At 42.9% G+C, this 18037-nt stretch overlaps 1 protein-coding gene across 21 annotated transcripts in view; it reads left to right on the top strand.

Moving 5' to 3' along the window:
- PHLDB2 (pleckstrin homology like domain family B member 2) overlaps nt 1-18037 on the top strand; it is a 228078-nt gene that overhangs the window by 122117 nt on the left and 87924 nt on the right. For 6 of the 21 annotated variants that reach the window (XM_086675472.1, XM_086675463.1, XM_086675464.1 and 3 more), the window contains one exon: nt 14592-15940. In XM_086675472.1, the coding sequence (XP_086531598.1) occupies nt 14606-15940 (1335 nt within the window). In that variant the 5' untranslated portion in view covers nt 14592-14605. Of the gene's footprint in view, nt 1-9645; nt 10169-14591; nt 15941-18037 lie in introns of those variants that run through there. The other 15 variants (XM_086675480.1, XM_086675479.1, XM_086675477.1 and 12 more) reach the window with 10 other exon arrangements.

Genomic DNA, 18037 nt, shown 5'->3' with positions numbered 1-18037 from the left:
CAGATGGTAGTATGCTTGTGGAATTAACATATGGAATGGCAAAAAGCTAAAGGTTACAAGATTTTTCCTAGGTGTGTTTCTTGACCAGTGGACTGCTAAAACAAGGGCAGGTAAAAAAGCAGAGGAAAGCCTGCTCCTGCATTCTTTTGGCCAGTTCAGACCCAGTGTGAATAGTGCTTCATAGCCAAGAGATACTCAGAGGAGACTGGGAAGTGATGTCTGGCTGCCACACTGCTTACGTCATTGCAGAAGTAGGTTTTCGAAAACAGCTTAAGATTTATTAAGGAAATTGCAAGCCATGGGAATGCAGAACACATATTTCTTATACATCACGCTGAATCAAATACCCGTATTATATTGCATTAATGTAACTCTGACCAGGCCTTTGTCCCACTCTGTTATGCTGAAACAATTTACCACGCCCTTGGAATGTCATGGGCAACGGCACCGGTGCAAGCTTTTCCCAATTAGGTAGCTGCTACCTTATCACTAAAACATGTTTCTGTCCTTTGGTCATTTCCATGTCCTGCATTGTATAACTGGCACTCCTGTGTTATTTAACCAGTATCTATCTGTTGCTCCAGAAAGTTGGAGCAGAAAGAACACCCAGTTCACCCTTACCATTTTAAATGTGGGAAACCTCAGCTAACACAAGGTGAAGACAGGAGTGACTTGCTCCCGCTTTAACTTCTGTTGGTGATTTTGGCAGAACCAGGACTAGGACGGGTCTCCTGACTCATGTTCCTGGCAGTCTGTCCAGTGTTCTTTCTACTATTTTGGCCATTACAATAAGAATAACACCCTAAGGAAACCATTTCCTTTATTGGGTCTTTTGGCCAGAGCTATAAACAACTGCATTGATTAAATTTAATTTAGTTAGTTGATTATAGATCTCTGCTGGTTCAAGTCCTTTCTCTTATCCTTTTGAGCAACGTATGGTCCAAAGGTAGGCATCAGGAGAGGGGAAAATGAAATGTCTTATAATACCCATTCCCTGTAATCAGCCATTAAGTAATGAAGGCATGGTATCATTACTTTATGGTATTTTTAAAATCCATCGGCTCAATTTTTGAGTTGAAGGGAAAAACACAACTATGGAAGATGTGGTCCCCTTGTGTTCCATCTCTCCTGAGCCTACATGCTCCGACTATTCCCAGTTCGTAAGTTTTGGGTAAGAGAATGGGAAATGTAGTGTTTTGGGTTTTGGCGAGTGTTACTTTGGAAGATTACAAAATGACTCTTAAGAGAGTGTATTTTGATCAGACACTGGAATGGGGGGACAGGGTGGTGGAAAGATCAGAGTTTGGTCCCATAGACTCTCAGCTTCCAATTCAAGTCCCTAGGGGTGGTTTCAGGGCCAAGAGAGAGCATCTTTATTCCCTTGTGATCCTAGGGTCAATATTGTTCTTGTTGGAAATTGGATACTGGAGTACCCCTCTGCTTCAGGAAGTGGACCTGAAGGAGGGTGTACACACAGTCATGACCTCCGGTTTGGGTATTTTGTGACTCCCCCCTACCTCTCTGGTTTCATCTTCACTGTAGTGATCACATAATAGGAGGATTCTTCCAAGGTCTATAGTCAGAGTCACCTCAACCCAGGGATGAATTATTCCCATGATCAGAAGTAAGAAACATCTGGAAACATTGGATTTATTTGGGAAAATTTCAGGAATCTTCATGTTGACCGGAAACTGCTTTAGGATTCTATAAAGAACCCTAAAAATATGGGTCTATAGTTTCCTTTAACACTCTCACTTTCAAAGAGGAAGTCACCTAATTTAAGAATCTACAAAGCATGTCAGTCTCTCTTAGCATAGATCTATAAAGTGTGAGTATTTAAGTTTTTTGAGGTTCACATTCCTCATTATATAGCAAGGTTGGCAGTTTTTGTGAATACTTTTACATTTTAACTGTCTGAAGAGATGGTTTTTCTTTGGGCACACATAGTGGTGAAATTTAGTTACCGCACCTAGCATTATCGTGCAAGCATTCCGAATATAACAAATGGCCTGACACTTGCAATCTGAACAGTGCATTTTTTCTTTCAGATTTCTCCCACATACTTAAAAGACTCAGGTTTTAGGAGCTTAATTCACTATGATAGAGGGTTAACATTTCATACTTAAAAAAAAATAAGCTAGGAGCCACCGATTTGACCCTATCACGTTTTGTAAGTGAGCCACTATAATTTTTAAGTCAGTATATGTTCATGTATTTTTATTCATATTGATTTGCAAAATGTATACATCTCACTTTTTAACTATTGTATTATGAGAAACTTTAAACATACCCAAAAGTTAACAGAATAATACAGTGAAATCTCATGTATCTTTCATATGTGATGCTAATCTTTGTTTCATGTGCAAACCTTACTTCTTCCCCCAAAATATGGATTGTTATAAACCAAATTTTAAACACTGTACTATTTCATTCATAAATAAATATATAACTCTAAAATATGTAACTCTTAAAATATAACTCTAAGAGATTAAGATTTTTTTTTAAGTTTATTTTGAGAGGGCAAGGGCAGGGAGGAGCAGAGAGAATCCCAAGCAGGCTCCTCACTGTCCGAGCAGAGCCTGATGAGGGATTTGAACTCACAAATCCTGAGATCAGGACCTGAGCCGAAATCAAGAGTCAGAAGCTTAACCAATTGAGCCACCCAGGTGCCCCAGAAGAGATAGGGATTTTTTTTAAATGTAACTATATCATCAGCACACCTGAAAAAAACAGCAGTACTTATAATATCATCTGTGTTATTGTCAATGTTCAGAAACTCTCCTGAGTCTCTTTCAATCTAGAACAGTTCCCTCTCTGTCTTGTTCCTTTTTTCCCCTTGCCATATGCTGGTTGAAGACATTGGTTTGTTTTTGTTTTTTTTTCTGTAGCCTTTCTCATATTCTAGATGTGAGTGATAGCATCTCTGTAGTGCTGTTTTGTATATTCCTTCATGTCTCTTATTTGATATAATTGGAGACAACATGCTTTGAGACCTTTCCTAGCATGTCACCGTGTTCAACTTAATTTATTATAAATGTATGTAGTATATATATTATATATATACACATGCTTCTTGGATTATTATTGTCTCTCTTTTTAAATATTGCTAAAGCTCCCTTAATAATGGTGTAAACATACATGTGAGTCTAACTGATAAAAGTCACATCTTGGGGATTAGGTAAAAGTCAGGAATTTTGTTGGTGGGAAGGGAATATGAATGGCCCATAGGTGTTTTGAGATTGTTTCTGCTTTGCCTCCTCCCTCTCGCCTTCCTCACTGGCTGGAGAGAGCTATCACAGGAAATCTATTGCCAAATTCCTTGGGGAGTCTAAAGAATATTTTAAAGTTCATACAAACAAGTCTTATTCAAGGAACTAGCACAAAATTTTTTTAAGGCCCATAACTGATGTTTTACCCTCTTTACTAAGAGTCCTCAAAGATTTTTAGGGACGCCTTGGGTGGCTCAGTTGTTTAAGCGTCCAATTCTCGATTTCGGCTCAGGTCATGATCTCATGGTTAGTGAGTTCGAGCCCCGAGTTGGACTCTACCCTGACAGTGTGGAGCCTGCTTGGGATTCTCCCTCTGCCCCTCCCCTGCTTTCTCACTCTCTCTCAAAATAAATAAAATAAACATTAAAAAAAGAGTCCTCTAAGATTTTTATTCCTATAAACACTCTAGACTTATTTAAAAGTAGCCTCTGATCATAGGAGATAAAGATCCCCATTTGAAGTATGGTTATTGCTGTTGATGGTGATTACTTTTAGGAAACTTTGGATACCATCTGGAGTTCTCTTTTGGAGAGCTTAGACTTCAGGACAGCAAGGGATGACAGAAGGGAATGGGAGTGTGAGGTTCGACTCCTTTATTGTGATAGGAAGAAACTGGAACTCTTTTTAACTTTCTGTCCTCACGTCTTCCATCTGGTTAAATGTTCTTATTATCCCCCCCGTGGCTCACCACTGCTGGCTGTGCTTTCCTCCCTGCAGCCCCGTTTCAGGCTTTTGTTCTTTCTTTAATGGTTTCCCTGACCTCTTTGTTTAGGTGATTTCAGAATATAATAGAATAAAACTTCAAAAGCAAAAACAAAAGCAAACCTAGAAAAGAAACTGTGTGATCAGTGTCCTTTGAGACCTGTCAGCCATTCCAGTGGTCCTCACCTTTCTTCCCAGCCCGGCTGTGGGCCACCCTGACACCTGGCCAATTCTGAGGATGCCGCAAGTTGCTTGGGTTCTGGAGAGCCTGTTCTGGCAGTCACGAAAAGCCTTCATGCGTTTTAGGCTGCCCTGGGCATGTGGGCAGCATGCGTCTGTCTCTGCGTGTCTGTGAGGGTGTGTGTGCGTGTCTGCACGCAGTAAGATTTACAGCCGCCTGTGAATAGGTTCAGTCTGCAAGGACAAAACAGCCTCCTTATTCTGCCATTAAAATACACGTATTCCTGTGGAACTGCTTTTTTTGTTTGGGATCTTTCTGAGAGATGAAAATATCCTCCTTGGAGATTATCAACCTATCTAACGTGTCTAGTGGATAATAATTATTTTGTTCAAAGAGGCAGATCTTTAAATATTAAGTTTATTTATTTCTTCTGAGAGGAGGGGAGAGGGGCAGAGAGGGAGACAGAGAATCCCAAGCAGGCTCTGAGCTGGCAGCACAGAGCCCGACGCCGGGCTCCATCTCACTGAACTCAGGAACTGCAGGATCATGACCTGAGCTGAAGTCAAGAGTTGGATGCTAAACCAACTGAGCCACCCCGGCGCCCCTAGGAAGATCTTTAAATGGCAAACATGGAGCAAGGGAAGAGTGGGAATTCATTTGCTGCTATGTTTACTTACAAAAAGAACAAGAAGGGTACTATGCCCCCCTACAGAAGTGTTTTTCTTCTCTGTGCTAGGATATAAAATCTTGAGTGAGGAAGAAGTGTTGAACAAAGTTTAAGAAGTGGGATGAGTGAGTGGGAGATGAGGATAGGTTGAGACCATGACTTGGGGATGCTTGCAGAACTGTATGGGAGGCGTCTACGAAGGAGACAGGATCTGGGGATATTTGCCAGCAGGAGGTGTTTGCCAGTGGGTGTGGGGCTGAGCAGAGAGGTGAGGTTTCTTTGCACAAGATGGACAAGGACGAGGAGGATTTAGTGATGGAAGGAAATATTTGTGCAAAAGGAGGGTATGTTTGCGGAAGGGAGAGCTGAGAGGATTGAAGATTTAAGTGACGATGATGTTTGGATTAACAGAGGATAGGGGAAATGGCTGCTTTGGGAGTTCTGAAATGAGAATATTGCTAGAGAAGGAAATGGTTCTTCCTGAAGCTTCTAATTAGCCCCCCCCCCCCTTCATCATGTTTTCTTGTTGGGATTAGTGGAAAAAGAGGGAGGTTTTGTATCCATTGTTCTCCATTCTTAAGCTTCCAGTTTGGGGCTGAAATGAATTCCCCAGGTTTCCCTTTTCGTCCTCTAAAAGTTCCCCTCAGGGGGAAAAAAAAAAAAAAAGCTCCCCCTCAGGCCCCATCTGCTGCCACAGGAATACCCCTCCTCCCCAGAATTCATGTAAAGAATGGCACTACTTCTGAGGGACTGCTTCAAGCTGGTGTCTGAATTCAATTACATGTCATCAGCACGTGCTTTATTTATAACATCACCATATTGTAAACATTAGCACTGAAAGAGACCAGCCTGTGGACCACCAGTGTTCTGGGAGAGCTTTGAAACCAGTGTCAGCCACTGTCTGCGACAACATATGTTCCCAGAGCCAGCGCCTCTGCTTGGAGGGCCCGAGTAGGACACAGTAGAGACTCAAACTTTTTTATTAAGTGGAAATTTTAACGTGTACCCTCCCGATTTTAGGGGGTATTCTTTTTTCTGAATTTGCTTCTGTAATCTACATCCTCACCTTTTCCCAGCCACTCTACTGTTCACCTGCTCTGCTCGGGCAGGTCTGCTCTGATTAATCCCCACTGTTCTGGGTGACCCTACGAAGTGTCTGTGCATGGCAACGTCAAATGAGAAGTAACGTGTCATATACAGCAGGACTCCTGCAAAATCTTTTGGGTTTCTGGATAACTGCATTTATATGGACCGGACTGTAAGTCCCGCTCCCTTAACACAAGCCAATGCAGCATGGTGCAAGAAACACAACACACGCTTTGCTTTGATTTGCTTTTTTTTTTTTTTTTAACCCTTTGATCGCTGGGTGTGTTTCCAACCTCTTGACAGATCCTGTAGCTCTGGCAATCACAATGCTGTCAATTCACTGTAGGCGACACAGTTTGAATGAGATCAGCTCACTGTATTGAGTGTAAATGGCGCTGGAGAATTCTGTTTTAAAACAGATACCAGAGCCATGTGTCAGAGAGAAAAGGAGCTACCAAGACACTTAACCAACATGATCCTTGAGATTAGTTTTGCAAGTCATTTTCTTCTCTAGGGAAAACATACTGTGAGTTGCCGTGGTGTCATCCAGAGATGTCTTCATGTCTTCTGGCATTTTCTAATTGACGATGAGCTGAAGTACATTTCAGGTGATAAAATAACCAGAGCTCTGGGGGGGGGGGGGGGGATTAAATGTATGGATTGGAAAGTAAACCGAAACATTTCAACACACATTAACTTCTTTCCTGTTTAGACTTCCCGGTGTTGTCTTTTCTCTCAGATGGGCACCAGATGCCTTCTCCCTTCTCCACGCCCATTCTGTGGATCCGCGTGTAATATATGTACTTGTGAAAGCCCTCGGGACTCTTTTGCTTCTACGACAACAATGCAGTGATTTTTATAATTTCCCTGAGACTTGTTTTTTGTTGACATAAAATGTACAAGAAACCCAAAATAAACACGCAGAAGCCAGGCTGGAAACAGGGTCCTCCTCGCCTGCCTCCCCTCTTACACGTGTTAACACAGATCTCTCCCCTCTGCTGCCCTCTCTCTTGCTCACCGCTTTGGCACACCTCTCTCGCGGTGCTTCCTAGTCCTTCCTCGTCCCGACCTCGGCAGCAGTCTCTGATGCATCCGTCTGCAGTGTTCCCATGTCCCACCGCTCCTTCCCCTCATCGCCAGGGAATTCATCAAACCCAAACTCTTCCAGTGTGTTCTCCACCTTCCTGCCTCCCCCCTCCTGGCTCCCCCTCCTTCAAAGCGCATATTGGCTCTACCGGTCTCCATTCCCCTGTGCTTTCCCCATCTCTAGGCCTCCACTAACGTGATCTCACCTAAAATGAAAAGCATACTCCGGAAGTAGGGAAGGGGAAGGGTATCACAGCCATATTGTCATGCCTGGGGTCAGGAAGGGCACCGACTTATCCTTTACCTTTTGAGTTGCGTGGGTTGGCGGCATTAAGAGATAACCAAACTGGGGCGCCTGGGTGGCGCAGTCGGTTAAGCGTCCGACTTCAGCCAGGTCACGATCTCGCGGTCCGTGAGTTCGAGCCCCGCGTCGGGCTCTGGGCTGATGGCTCAGAGCCTGGAGCCTGTTTCCAATTCTGTGTCTCCCCCTCTCTCTGCCCCTCCCCCGTTCATGCTCTGTCTCTCTCTGTCCCAAAAATAAAAACGTTGAAAAAAAAAAAAAAAAAAGAGATAACCAAACTGAGACAAGTATACATATTCACTCAACTCTGGCACGTGGACGAAGCTTTGACGAGTAAGTTCCATATTTGTGTTTGATGATGTATTTTTATATGCACAGCCTTTCACATATCCTTAATAGACCTAGTGAGGTTGAACAGAAAAACTGGGGTGTCAAACACGAATATCCTTTCAGATGTTCTCTGGAATGTGCGTACATCCAAATCATGTTTAACTTTCCCCTACAAGCATGTATGGGGGAGAAACGTTGCAGGTTTCTCAATTGTGGCTTCTTATTTGCAAATGTCCTGCTTGTCTCTTCCCTGGAGTCTGTAAAGCTGATCTTCCTTCAGCAAGCGCTGCTTTGCAGTACTTTGGTGTTGCATTTTGTTTGTTCAACCAAACTGTTTCAGTAATTACACTTCTTGATTTTTAAAAAAGCGTGTGTGAGGAGGAGAAGGGTATCAAGTATGCAACCCTGCAAGTTAGGAAGTTTCATATTCTACAGTTTTATTTGCCCAGATAAAGAGGGAAAAGAATTTGTGAATATTTCATTTGGGTGATTAAGTAGCATTTGCAGCTGCAAATAGGCTCAAATAGAGTAATATATTTTATAGTCTAAAATGACATCAGGGGCGCCTGGGTGGCTCAGTCAGTTAAGCGTCCGACTTCAGCTCAGGTCATGATCTTGCGGTTTGTGGGTTTGAGCCCCACGTCAGGTTCTGTGCTGACAGCTCAGAGCCTGGAGCCTGCTTTAGTTTCTGTGTCTCCCTCTCTTTCTGCCCCTCCCCCACTCACACTCTGTGTCTCTTTCTCTCAAAAATAAGTAAACATTAAAAAAAAATTTAAAAAGCAAGTAAGTAAAATCACATCATTATCTTATATGGCTGAATCAAAAAATAAACTTTTATTCATACCAAAATAGAATTTATTTGTTTTATACACACTGGCCTGACTAATTTTATTAGGAGAAAACAGAAAAACTATACTCTTTTAAAAAATTAAACTTTTAAGGATCCATTTTGATATTAAGCGTTAAGCCCTTCGGCTCTGTGCTGTTAACAGAGTAAATGTTTAAAATGCAGTGTTTGGGCTCACTGTTTAATTTTTTACTTCTATTTAATCACATGTGCCCTGGCTTGCTTTCCAGGTTGCTGTCTCTGCACATTGTGGGAATTCCTCTTCTAACTTAGCTCTGTTTCCTATTTTGTATACATTATCTTTAAACCAAAGTCACCCCACTGACTTTCATTCTTTTCTTGTCTATTCTAACATCTCACTTAGAGATTTCCTTTTGTAGCCTTGTCTAAAATATCCTAAATGGTTGGAGGATTGCTTTCCAGTTTAACCTACTTCTAGGGTAGGCAAATGGCTTGGACCCTTGAGGGCATATCTTACATGGTGGTAGAGATGAGAAAGAATTGAGATCACTATGAGAGAGAAATGCATGGTTATTAAATAGAGTTCATCCCAGAAGAGGTACATGCTAGAAATTTTCAAAAAGGACCATGCCATCAAAAACAGCTCTTTTTCCTTACATGATTTTTGCTATTAATTCTGTCAGAGACAGGGCATTTGCTGCATGTACCAGTGGTCTAATCTCTAATGGGCTTGAGATTTTGCTTATGCCCTTAAATCACAGAATTTTAGGGGCATCTGGGTGGCTCAGTCGGTTAAGCGTCCGACTTTAGCTCAGGTCATGATCTCGCAGTTCACAAGTTCAAGCCCTGCATGGGGCTCTGTGCTGACAGCTCAGAGCCTGGAGCCTGCTTCAAGATTCTGTGTGTTTTTCTCTCTGCCCCTCCCCTACTCGTTCTCTCTCTCTCTCTATCTCTCAAAAATAAATAAAAACATAATTTTTGTTTTTAAAATCACAGAATCTTAAGTGCAGAAGTGGCCTTATGCTACCTTTGGGTAGTCCTCACCAGATTCCCTTTCCTTCAATGGGACATGAGCTTTTTGTCATTCCTTTCCACCATAATTTCCACAGGCTGCCACTCTCACTGAGCTAATCCCCTCCACGCTCCTTTGCCAGTGTGTCAATCAGTTCTTTATTAAGGCATGTGTCTTAAGAGCAATCATTTGTTCATATGAGTGTCTCTCCCCTTGGACTATAAGCCGTGTAAGGCAGGAAGTGGTGTCTGACCACATGCTTCCCAGTACTCAGCTTGAGAGCCTAGTTTATGGTAAGAACTTAAGGAAGATTAACACCTTCCTGGTAGCAAACAACTCCCAAATCTCAGTGGCTTAAGACCATCTTGGGTTGGCAGGGGTCCTGTTCCACGGTGTCCTCACTGAGGGGTACAGACTTGGATGCATGCTAGCCGTCTCAGCAGAGGGATGGAAAGAGTGAATCATGCCCCAGCTCTTAATGTTTCAGCTTGGAACTGACGTCTCCCTTTCTCTCCTAGTTCCTTGATCAAAGCCAGAGACACAGCCGTATCCCAATGTTACGGGGTGTAGAAGAGCAATACTGCTTTGTTTCTGACAGGAGGAGAACAGGACCGAATCAATATCTGACACACGATGGGCACCTAAGAGCCACCTAAGGAATGAAGTACCTAAAGCTTTCTGTTGGGATTTTAATTTCTTTCTGTACAATAAGCAGAACCACTTCAAGTATGTATCCTGTCAACTACAGTTTTTAGAAGATGAGGATACTAATATTATTGTCCCAGCTGTGTTCAGCAAACTTGTGGGACTTTTTCAGTAACCACTCTGTCCACTGTACTCATATCAGGAAAACCGTTGTGTTGTTCAGATTAAGAGAGTATGGAATGGGTAAATTTGCACAATTAACATTTTGCCTGAGTCATTTAGAACAGAACCTTTTTTTTACAAGAGTTACGATCTCGCTCAACAGCTCGACAAGAACTTAGGAAGAATGAGGACCTAATCAATTTAAACATGAAGTACTTCTGACAACGTTTTAAGTTCTACTTAGCAAATTTCAATTACATAATAATGTTTTCAACTGTAATATAGTCACCATATTTTGCATTACATCCCCAGACATCCAACTTAAGGCCGAAAGTTTGCACCCTTTTACCAAGTCATTTACAACTTGAATGTTGACACACACATACGTGTGAGGTGGTGGGTGTGTTAACTAACCAGATGGTGAATCCTTTCACAACATATATGTACATCACATCACCACAGTGTGCCTTTTAAATATCTTACAATTTTATCTGTCAATTGCACCTCAAAGATCTGAAATAAAATAAAGTAAAATACATGCAAATTTAAAAAAGAGCAGTATTGCCACAGATTATATATACTCTAGTATTTCACATTAAGTATTTTTTCCCTCCTTAATTGTCAAAACAACTCAGGTTGTATGAAATGTGGAAAGTACAAACTAGTATGAGAGGTGAATTAAAAATCACTGGTAGGTATGCCTGGGTGGCTCAGTCAGTTGAATGGCCCAACTCTTGATTTCGACTCTTGATTGATCGTGGGTTGTGGGATTGAGCCACTCTCAGCATGGAGCCTTCTTGAGATCCTCTCTGTCTCTCCCTCTGCCCCTCTCCCCTGCTCATGCACTCCCTCTCTCTCTAAAATAATAATAATAATAATAATAATAATAATAATAATAATATCACTGGTAATACCACTACCCAGATAAAACCACTACTAACTTTTTGGCATGATCTCTTCCATTCTGTTGTTCTTGTTGTTCTTGGCATATAGACAAAGCAAGAGAAGATACTGGCTCATAATGGGGGGTGGCAGTGGAAATGGTAAGAAATGATTAGATTGAGACTGCTGTTTTAGGGACAATGTTGATGAGATTTATTGATGGACAAAAGGAGGAAGGACATGATAGGCCAGGGATAGAATTGATGGAGAAGACACTGATTGGGGATATCAATGATGACTCCCAGAATTCTGGCCTGAGCATTTGTCTGTAATCTGTGTGTATGGGTGGGCGTACCTATAAGAAAACTGAGCTCATTTATATATGGCTTTTAAAATTTACTGAATATTGTATGAATGTACTTTTTATGCTATAAATTACACTTCAGGGCCACCTGGGTGGCTCAGTCAGTTGAGCATCCAACTCTTGATTTTGGCTCAGGTCATGATCTTATGCTTCGTGGGTTCGAGCTCCAAGTTGGGGTCTGTGCTGACAGCACGGAGCCTGCTTGGGATTCTCTCTCTCCCTCTGCCTCTCTCTGCCCCTCTCCCATCCTTCCTCTCTCTGTTTGTCTCTCAAAATAAATAAATAAAATTTAAAAAGTACCTCAAAATAATTACTTTGAATGGTTGTGTAATATTCATTCATATGAAGTATGATAGCTTATTTAACTTTCTCCCTGTTGTTAGGCATTTAGGGTATTTCCCCCCACCCACCATAAAATATTAACATCGCAGTGTCCTCAGGACCCACTTATTTCCTTGTTTCTTCCATTCAAAACTATTTAACCTGAGAGAATTGGCCAAGGTTTGCTGGATTTTCAGCATGGCAAACCAGCCGGAGATGAAGTTGGTTGAGAACAGAGAGGATCATGACTGCAGGTCATCTTGGTTTCAGTCCTCCAAGGGGGCAGAGTGAGGTATGTCCCAAACTGGACTCGTGTGGCTTTCAAGGTCATAGCTGGTGGTCACAGACAGTTGCTCAGAGGGACATTTGTCCTGGGGGCAGAGATGGTGCTGTCCCTGAAGAATGAAAGACCTGATCAAAGCCAGATGGCATGACCACATTCCAACCGGGAGGCAGTTTTAAAGGAGACTCTCAGTTTTGTTTTATTTTGTTTTGAGGCCTACTTCAAAAAATAATCATGCTTTTGGGGCGCCTAGGTAGCTCAGTTGGTTGAGTATCTGACTTCAGCTCAGGTCATGATCTCGCGTTTTGGGTTCGAGCCCCGGGTCAGGCTCTGTGCTGACAGCTCAGAGCCTGGAGCCTGCTTTGGATTCTGTGTCTCCCTCTCTCTTTGCCCCTCCCTCACTCTTTCTGTCTCTCTCTCTCTCTCTCTCTCTCTCAAAAATAAGTTAAAACATTAAAAAAAATTTTAAAGATAATCCTGCTTTTAATCAATCAGGATGGGATTCGGGTTGGAGGAAAGGGAACCCAAGGCAGAGCTTGTTGGGGAAGCTGAACTTTACAAGATGTTGTGTACCTAGCTCATCAATAGGATAAAAGCACCTAGACTGTTTCTTGGCCCCCAGTCTGGATAAGAAGCAGTTCCCTACTATACTGCCTGGATCTTTCTGGGAAGTTCACACAGCTGAGCAACCAAGGCAAAATCGTCAATCTCTGGGTAGGAGGCACGGGGGAAGTCTGTAACTGAAATTGAAAACTTGTGTTCATTGAGTATCTCACCAACGGGTCGGTGTGAATCAAGAGAGGTTGGAAATGAGATAGGAACACTAGAAATACCCCTTTTTTAAACTTGTGGCCTGGGTACAGAAACAAGCACATTATTAAAATTGATTACTAACCATAAGCAACACTGTTCACATAGAGACGAGGGATGTAATAACTAGTGTGTGAGGAGCCTGACACGTTGGACAGTGTCAGAAGTGCGTGAATTCAATGAGGATGTGCAAATGGTATTTTTGCTTTGGCGGTAATCTAAAAAATACATATCTTTATCAGTTACAAATGCCAGCCTTCTATTTGCAGTGATCATTTGTATTTATTTTCATAAACTAAAACTTTATTTTCTTAAGTTGTTACTCACACTAGAGTCCAAAATACTCTTATGGGTACATAGGTTTTTAAAAAAATGGTAAGCATGGAAGATAGAATCCTAATCTGAGCCTTGAAGAATGGGGTGTTCAGATAAGTGCAAAGGACAGAGAAAAGCATTTCCACAAGAGGAGAGAGTGTGAGATCAAGGATGAGCATGATTCATTAGGGTACCAAGAGCTTGAAAGAATACTCCCATTTTCACGTTTTAAATACTGCCTCCTTACCCTAATATGGCAGTAGTTTCAGGAGCACTCTTACCTCTGTTTCCTTAATTACCTGCCTTTTTCTGATGGGTACAGGAGCATTATGACATCTTTTTTCAGAAGGTAACTCTCATAGCCCCTTTTAAAGAGTCATCTGCTGTCTTATTTTTTTTTTTCATTTTATTTATTTTATTTAAAAAAAAATTTTTTTTAACATTTATTTATTTTTGAGACAGAGAGAGAGAGAGCGCATGAACAGGGGAGAGTCAGAGAAAGAGGGAGACACAGAATCTGAAACAGGCTCCAGGTTCTGAGCTGTCAGCACGGAGCCTGACACGGGGCTCGAACCCACAGACTGCGAGATCATGACCTGAGCCGAAGTCGGACACTTAACCGACTGAGCCACCCAGGCGCCCCATCATTTTATTTATTTTAGAGAGAGAGCACAAGCAGGGGAGAGGGGCAGAGGAAGAGAGAGAGGGGGTGGGGAGGGAATCAATCTTAAGCAGGCTCATGCCCGGCATGAAGCCCGACGTGGGGCTCAATCCCACAACCTTGGGATTATGACCTGAGCCAAAATCAACAGTTGGACGCTCAACCCACTGAGCCACCTAGGTGCCCAAGAGTCATCTTTTGACCCTCATATTACTGATCAGTGTCTAGCATGAAACTTTCTTTGTGTGCCAGAATGTGAATTTTGTCCTGCAGGACTTGACTTCTGAACAGTTAATGATTCTAGCAGAGACATCCAAAGGAGGGTCCATTGCATCACCACTTTGGGTGTTTGCCTGGTACTCAGGAAGCAGGTGGTCCACCAAGGACTGGAACGCTAGTGGGAAATTGTCTTTTTTATGGATCAGCCTAATCCTGCACCTGTACTTTGTTAGAGATTTGTTCTCGAATGTCATTGATGGCCTCTTGAGTTATTTTTCTTTTGCACAAAAATCATCCCAGATCAATGTTCATTATGCTTCTTCATTTTAGTAATAAACCTAGGTTTATTACTAAACCAGAGTTTGTGTTTGTTAATTACATCAGGCCAGACTGTAAGGCTGTTTTTGTTCAGATGTAGGCTGACAAATACTTGGTCTTTTTCAGTCTTCTTTGTTAAGTAAAACTTTTTTTTCTTTTTCCTTGACAGATTCCAGCAAGATCATGGCAGAGCATAGCCACGTGCAAAAGCAGCTTGATTTACAAAACGGTAGCTTAGAGGCAGGCTTTGTGACAAATTCCCTGGAAGACGATTCCCAAAACGTGATGGAGAGCCTGAGCCCCAAGAAATACTCTTCCAGTCTGAGATTTAAAGCCAATGGAGACTATTCTGGCTCTTATTTAACCCTCTCACAGCCTGTGCCTACTAAGAGAAGCCCTTCCCCTCTGGGAACGAGTGTCAGGAGTAGCCCCTCCCTGGCCAAAATCCAAGGAAGCAAGCAGTTCTCCTGTGATGCAACTGACAAAAGCCTTTCCCTGAAACCACCTACCCCTCTACTCAGCACCTCCCCATCCCTGAGCGGGTATCCACTTGGGAGAGCGGACTTTGATCATTATACCGGCAGGGACAGTGAAAGGTCCTTGAGGCTCGCAGAGAAGCCTCCCTATTCCAAATATAGCTCAAGGAATAAATCCCATGACAATGTCTACTTTCTCGGGGGGCTAGAAGGCCGAAAGGCGTCCGGTTCACTCCTGGCCATGTGGAATGGAAGTCCCCTGAGCGACACCGGCTTCTCTCCCATCAGCAGATCGGGGGCGGCAAGCATGCCTTCAAGCCCAAAGCAAGCCAGGAAAATGAGCAGCCAGGACAACCTGACACTTCAGCCCAAGTTGACCCGACACAAGGAGCCGGCATCTGAAAGCATGGGTTTAAGAACTAGGAAGTATTCGGGCAGCAGCCTGAGTCACATGGGGGCCTACAGCCGCTCTCTCCCCAGGTTACACAGGGCCACAGACAACCAGCTGACACCCCTCACTTTGCCTCCCAGAAACTCCCTGGGCAATTCCAAACGAGCGAAACTGGGGGAAAAGGATCTACCTCACAGCATCGTAGACAATGACAATTACCTGAATTTCTCTTCTTTGAGCTCAGGGGCTTTACCCTATAAACCCTCGGCTTCTGAGGGCAACCCTTATGTAAGTTCCACCCTCAGCGTCCCTGCCAGTCCTCGAGTGGCTCGGAAGATGCTTCTGGCCTCCACCTCCTCCTGTACCTCCGATGACCTTGACAGGGCTTCCTATCCGGGGCCCGGCCCTGGTCATCTGTTTTCTCCTGGAGAGCCGGACAGAGTCTTCGCCACCAGGAGGAACTTCTCTTGTGGATCTGTCGAGTTCGATGATGCGGATCTGGACAGCCTCAGACAGGCCTCAGGAACCCCCCAGCCTGTCCTTCGGGAAAGGAAAAGCAGCATCAGCTCCATTTCAGGCCGCGAAGACCTGATGGATTATCACCGGCGGCAGAGGGAGGAGAGACTCAGGGAGCAGGAAATGGAGCGACTGGTAATCTTCTTCATCTGGCTTGACCTCACTGTTCCCTTGAGCGGCTTCTTGGAGACACGCTCCAAGGATATGTGTGGGCCTGGAGGATGTCCAAGTGCAGCAGCCGTGGCTGTGCCTTTCTAGAATTCTGCTGTCCTTCCTTCTCTCAGTCACTCTTAGTGGCCACGTGTGGGTATTTGAAGGCCTCCCTGTCCCTAGTGTTGAATTAAGTTGCTCGGCAGAGTCCTCTCAAGCGTAGATTCTTGATCAATGTAACAAGGTAGTTATGCCTTTTACTGAATTTCTTCTAAGTCTTACAAACATGAATACTGTGAGTAAACCCTGACTTCTATCCTTGATGTCATCAAATTCCCATGTGCATGGTCTGATAGAAGTAAGCAGTGAAATCATGACTCACTGGGAATTAGGCAATACATTTTTCTGAATAGCATGTTGTCTGGAAGGTCGAAAGGTTGGCTAAGTGTTGCTCAACCTTTTTTCTGTCCTGGACACATACACACACCACCCCCATCCTCCCTTCAGCAGTGCCTCCTAGTACATACAGTGACCCCCAACTACACACACGGAAACATTTTTTGAGTTGTCTTTTTCTACTTAAAGTGGATTTATGCTTATTGTGGAAAATACTGAAAAGAGAGAGAAAAGAGAAAACATCCCTTGAGAGTCCTGTTAATGAATGAGGACAAACTAACTGCATTCTTATTATTTTTTTCTTTTAAGCATAGACCTTTTTGTTTATTTGTTTTTCAGGATGAACAGGGTCAGAGATTATTTTAACTCATTAATGATGAGTTGTTCCTTAATGAGGGATGCAGCAGGACGATAAAGCTGAGTTTACAAAAGTGTCAGAGTATCAAGCTTTAGTTGCTGAAAGAAAGTATGCTGGAATAGGATTTCTGAACCACAGACCAAACTCAATAATGTCCTACAGGACAACAAAATTGTAACGTTTGGATTGTAGTGGACAGAAGCCATTTCCATCCATACGGAACAAGATTCATTTGGAATTTTAGAAAAAGAATCGTTTGCATCACTTGTAGTTTTGGTAGGTTAATATCTATCCTCACAGATATCCTGATCAGTAATTGGGAATGAAAACAAATGTGAGTACCTTTACAGAAGTCTAAGTTCCTTGGGTGGGTCTGTGAGATGGCACTCCAATACGACGGTTCCCTTTGTGGTCATAAATAATCTCCAGCGATTCTTCGTGGTCACAAAAAGGCATTGTATTTGGGCTTGATTCTTTGACATAAATTCAGAAAAAGTTTTAATTAGCACCTAAGAGACCTTCTTATGTAATGGATAGCAAACCTGGCTCAATGTTGTGCTGAACAACTCTTGCTTTTTTTAGTGTGGTATAATTCACACATAATGTTACACTAGTTTCAGAGGTACAACATAGTGATTTTGCAAATCTATACGTTACGCTATGGACACCACAACTGTAGCTGCCATCTGTCACCATACAACTTTTTAATACCATTGACTATATTCCCTATGCTTTACCTTTCATCCCTGAACAACTATTATTAATGAAGTCAGAAAATTAGCTTCTATCTGATGACTTATTAAGGAATCTAGGAGAGCATTTCAGTGTCTTCCCTCACCCCAGCGATCTTCCTGAGATGATCTTAGTCACTCTTCTGTTCCAAGGGCAGGAAACCAACCTCAAAAACCACCTCCAGGGGTGCCTGGGTGGCTCTGTTGGTGAGGCATCCAATGCTTGATTTTGATTAGGTCATGATTACACGGTTGTGAGATTGGGCTCCATGCTGGGCATGGAGTCTGCTGAAGATACTCTCTCGCCCTCTCCCTCGGACCTTTTCTCTGCGTGCTCTCTCTCTCAAAAACAAACAAACATCACCTCCAGTACGTTTCATTTTTAGCACTTTTAAGTGTTGGTGAATTTCTGTTTCCTCTAGTGTTCCCAAATCTGCTAAAGTTCCTGGCAGTCCAGGAAGTAACCTTCCTTACTGCCTGTAAAGCCAGTGCCTCAATAATGGGCTTTGTCATACTCCATGAGATGAGGCTTATTTTTATGACGCTCTGGGCTTGGCCTCTGCTGCTTTCTATTTGATTACATCCCAGTAAAAGGGG

The sequence above is a fragment of the Puma concolor genome, chromosome C2, assembly GCF_028749965.1.
Source record: "Puma concolor isolate L17-30 chromosome C2, mPumCon1.1.hap2, whole genome shotgun sequence".
Classification (NCBI taxonomy): Eukaryota; Metazoa; Chordata; class Mammalia; order Carnivora; family Felidae; genus Puma; species Puma concolor.
The sequence above is the reverse complement of the archived record's forward strand: the minus strand, read 5'-3'. Positions and strand labels throughout refer to the sequence as shown.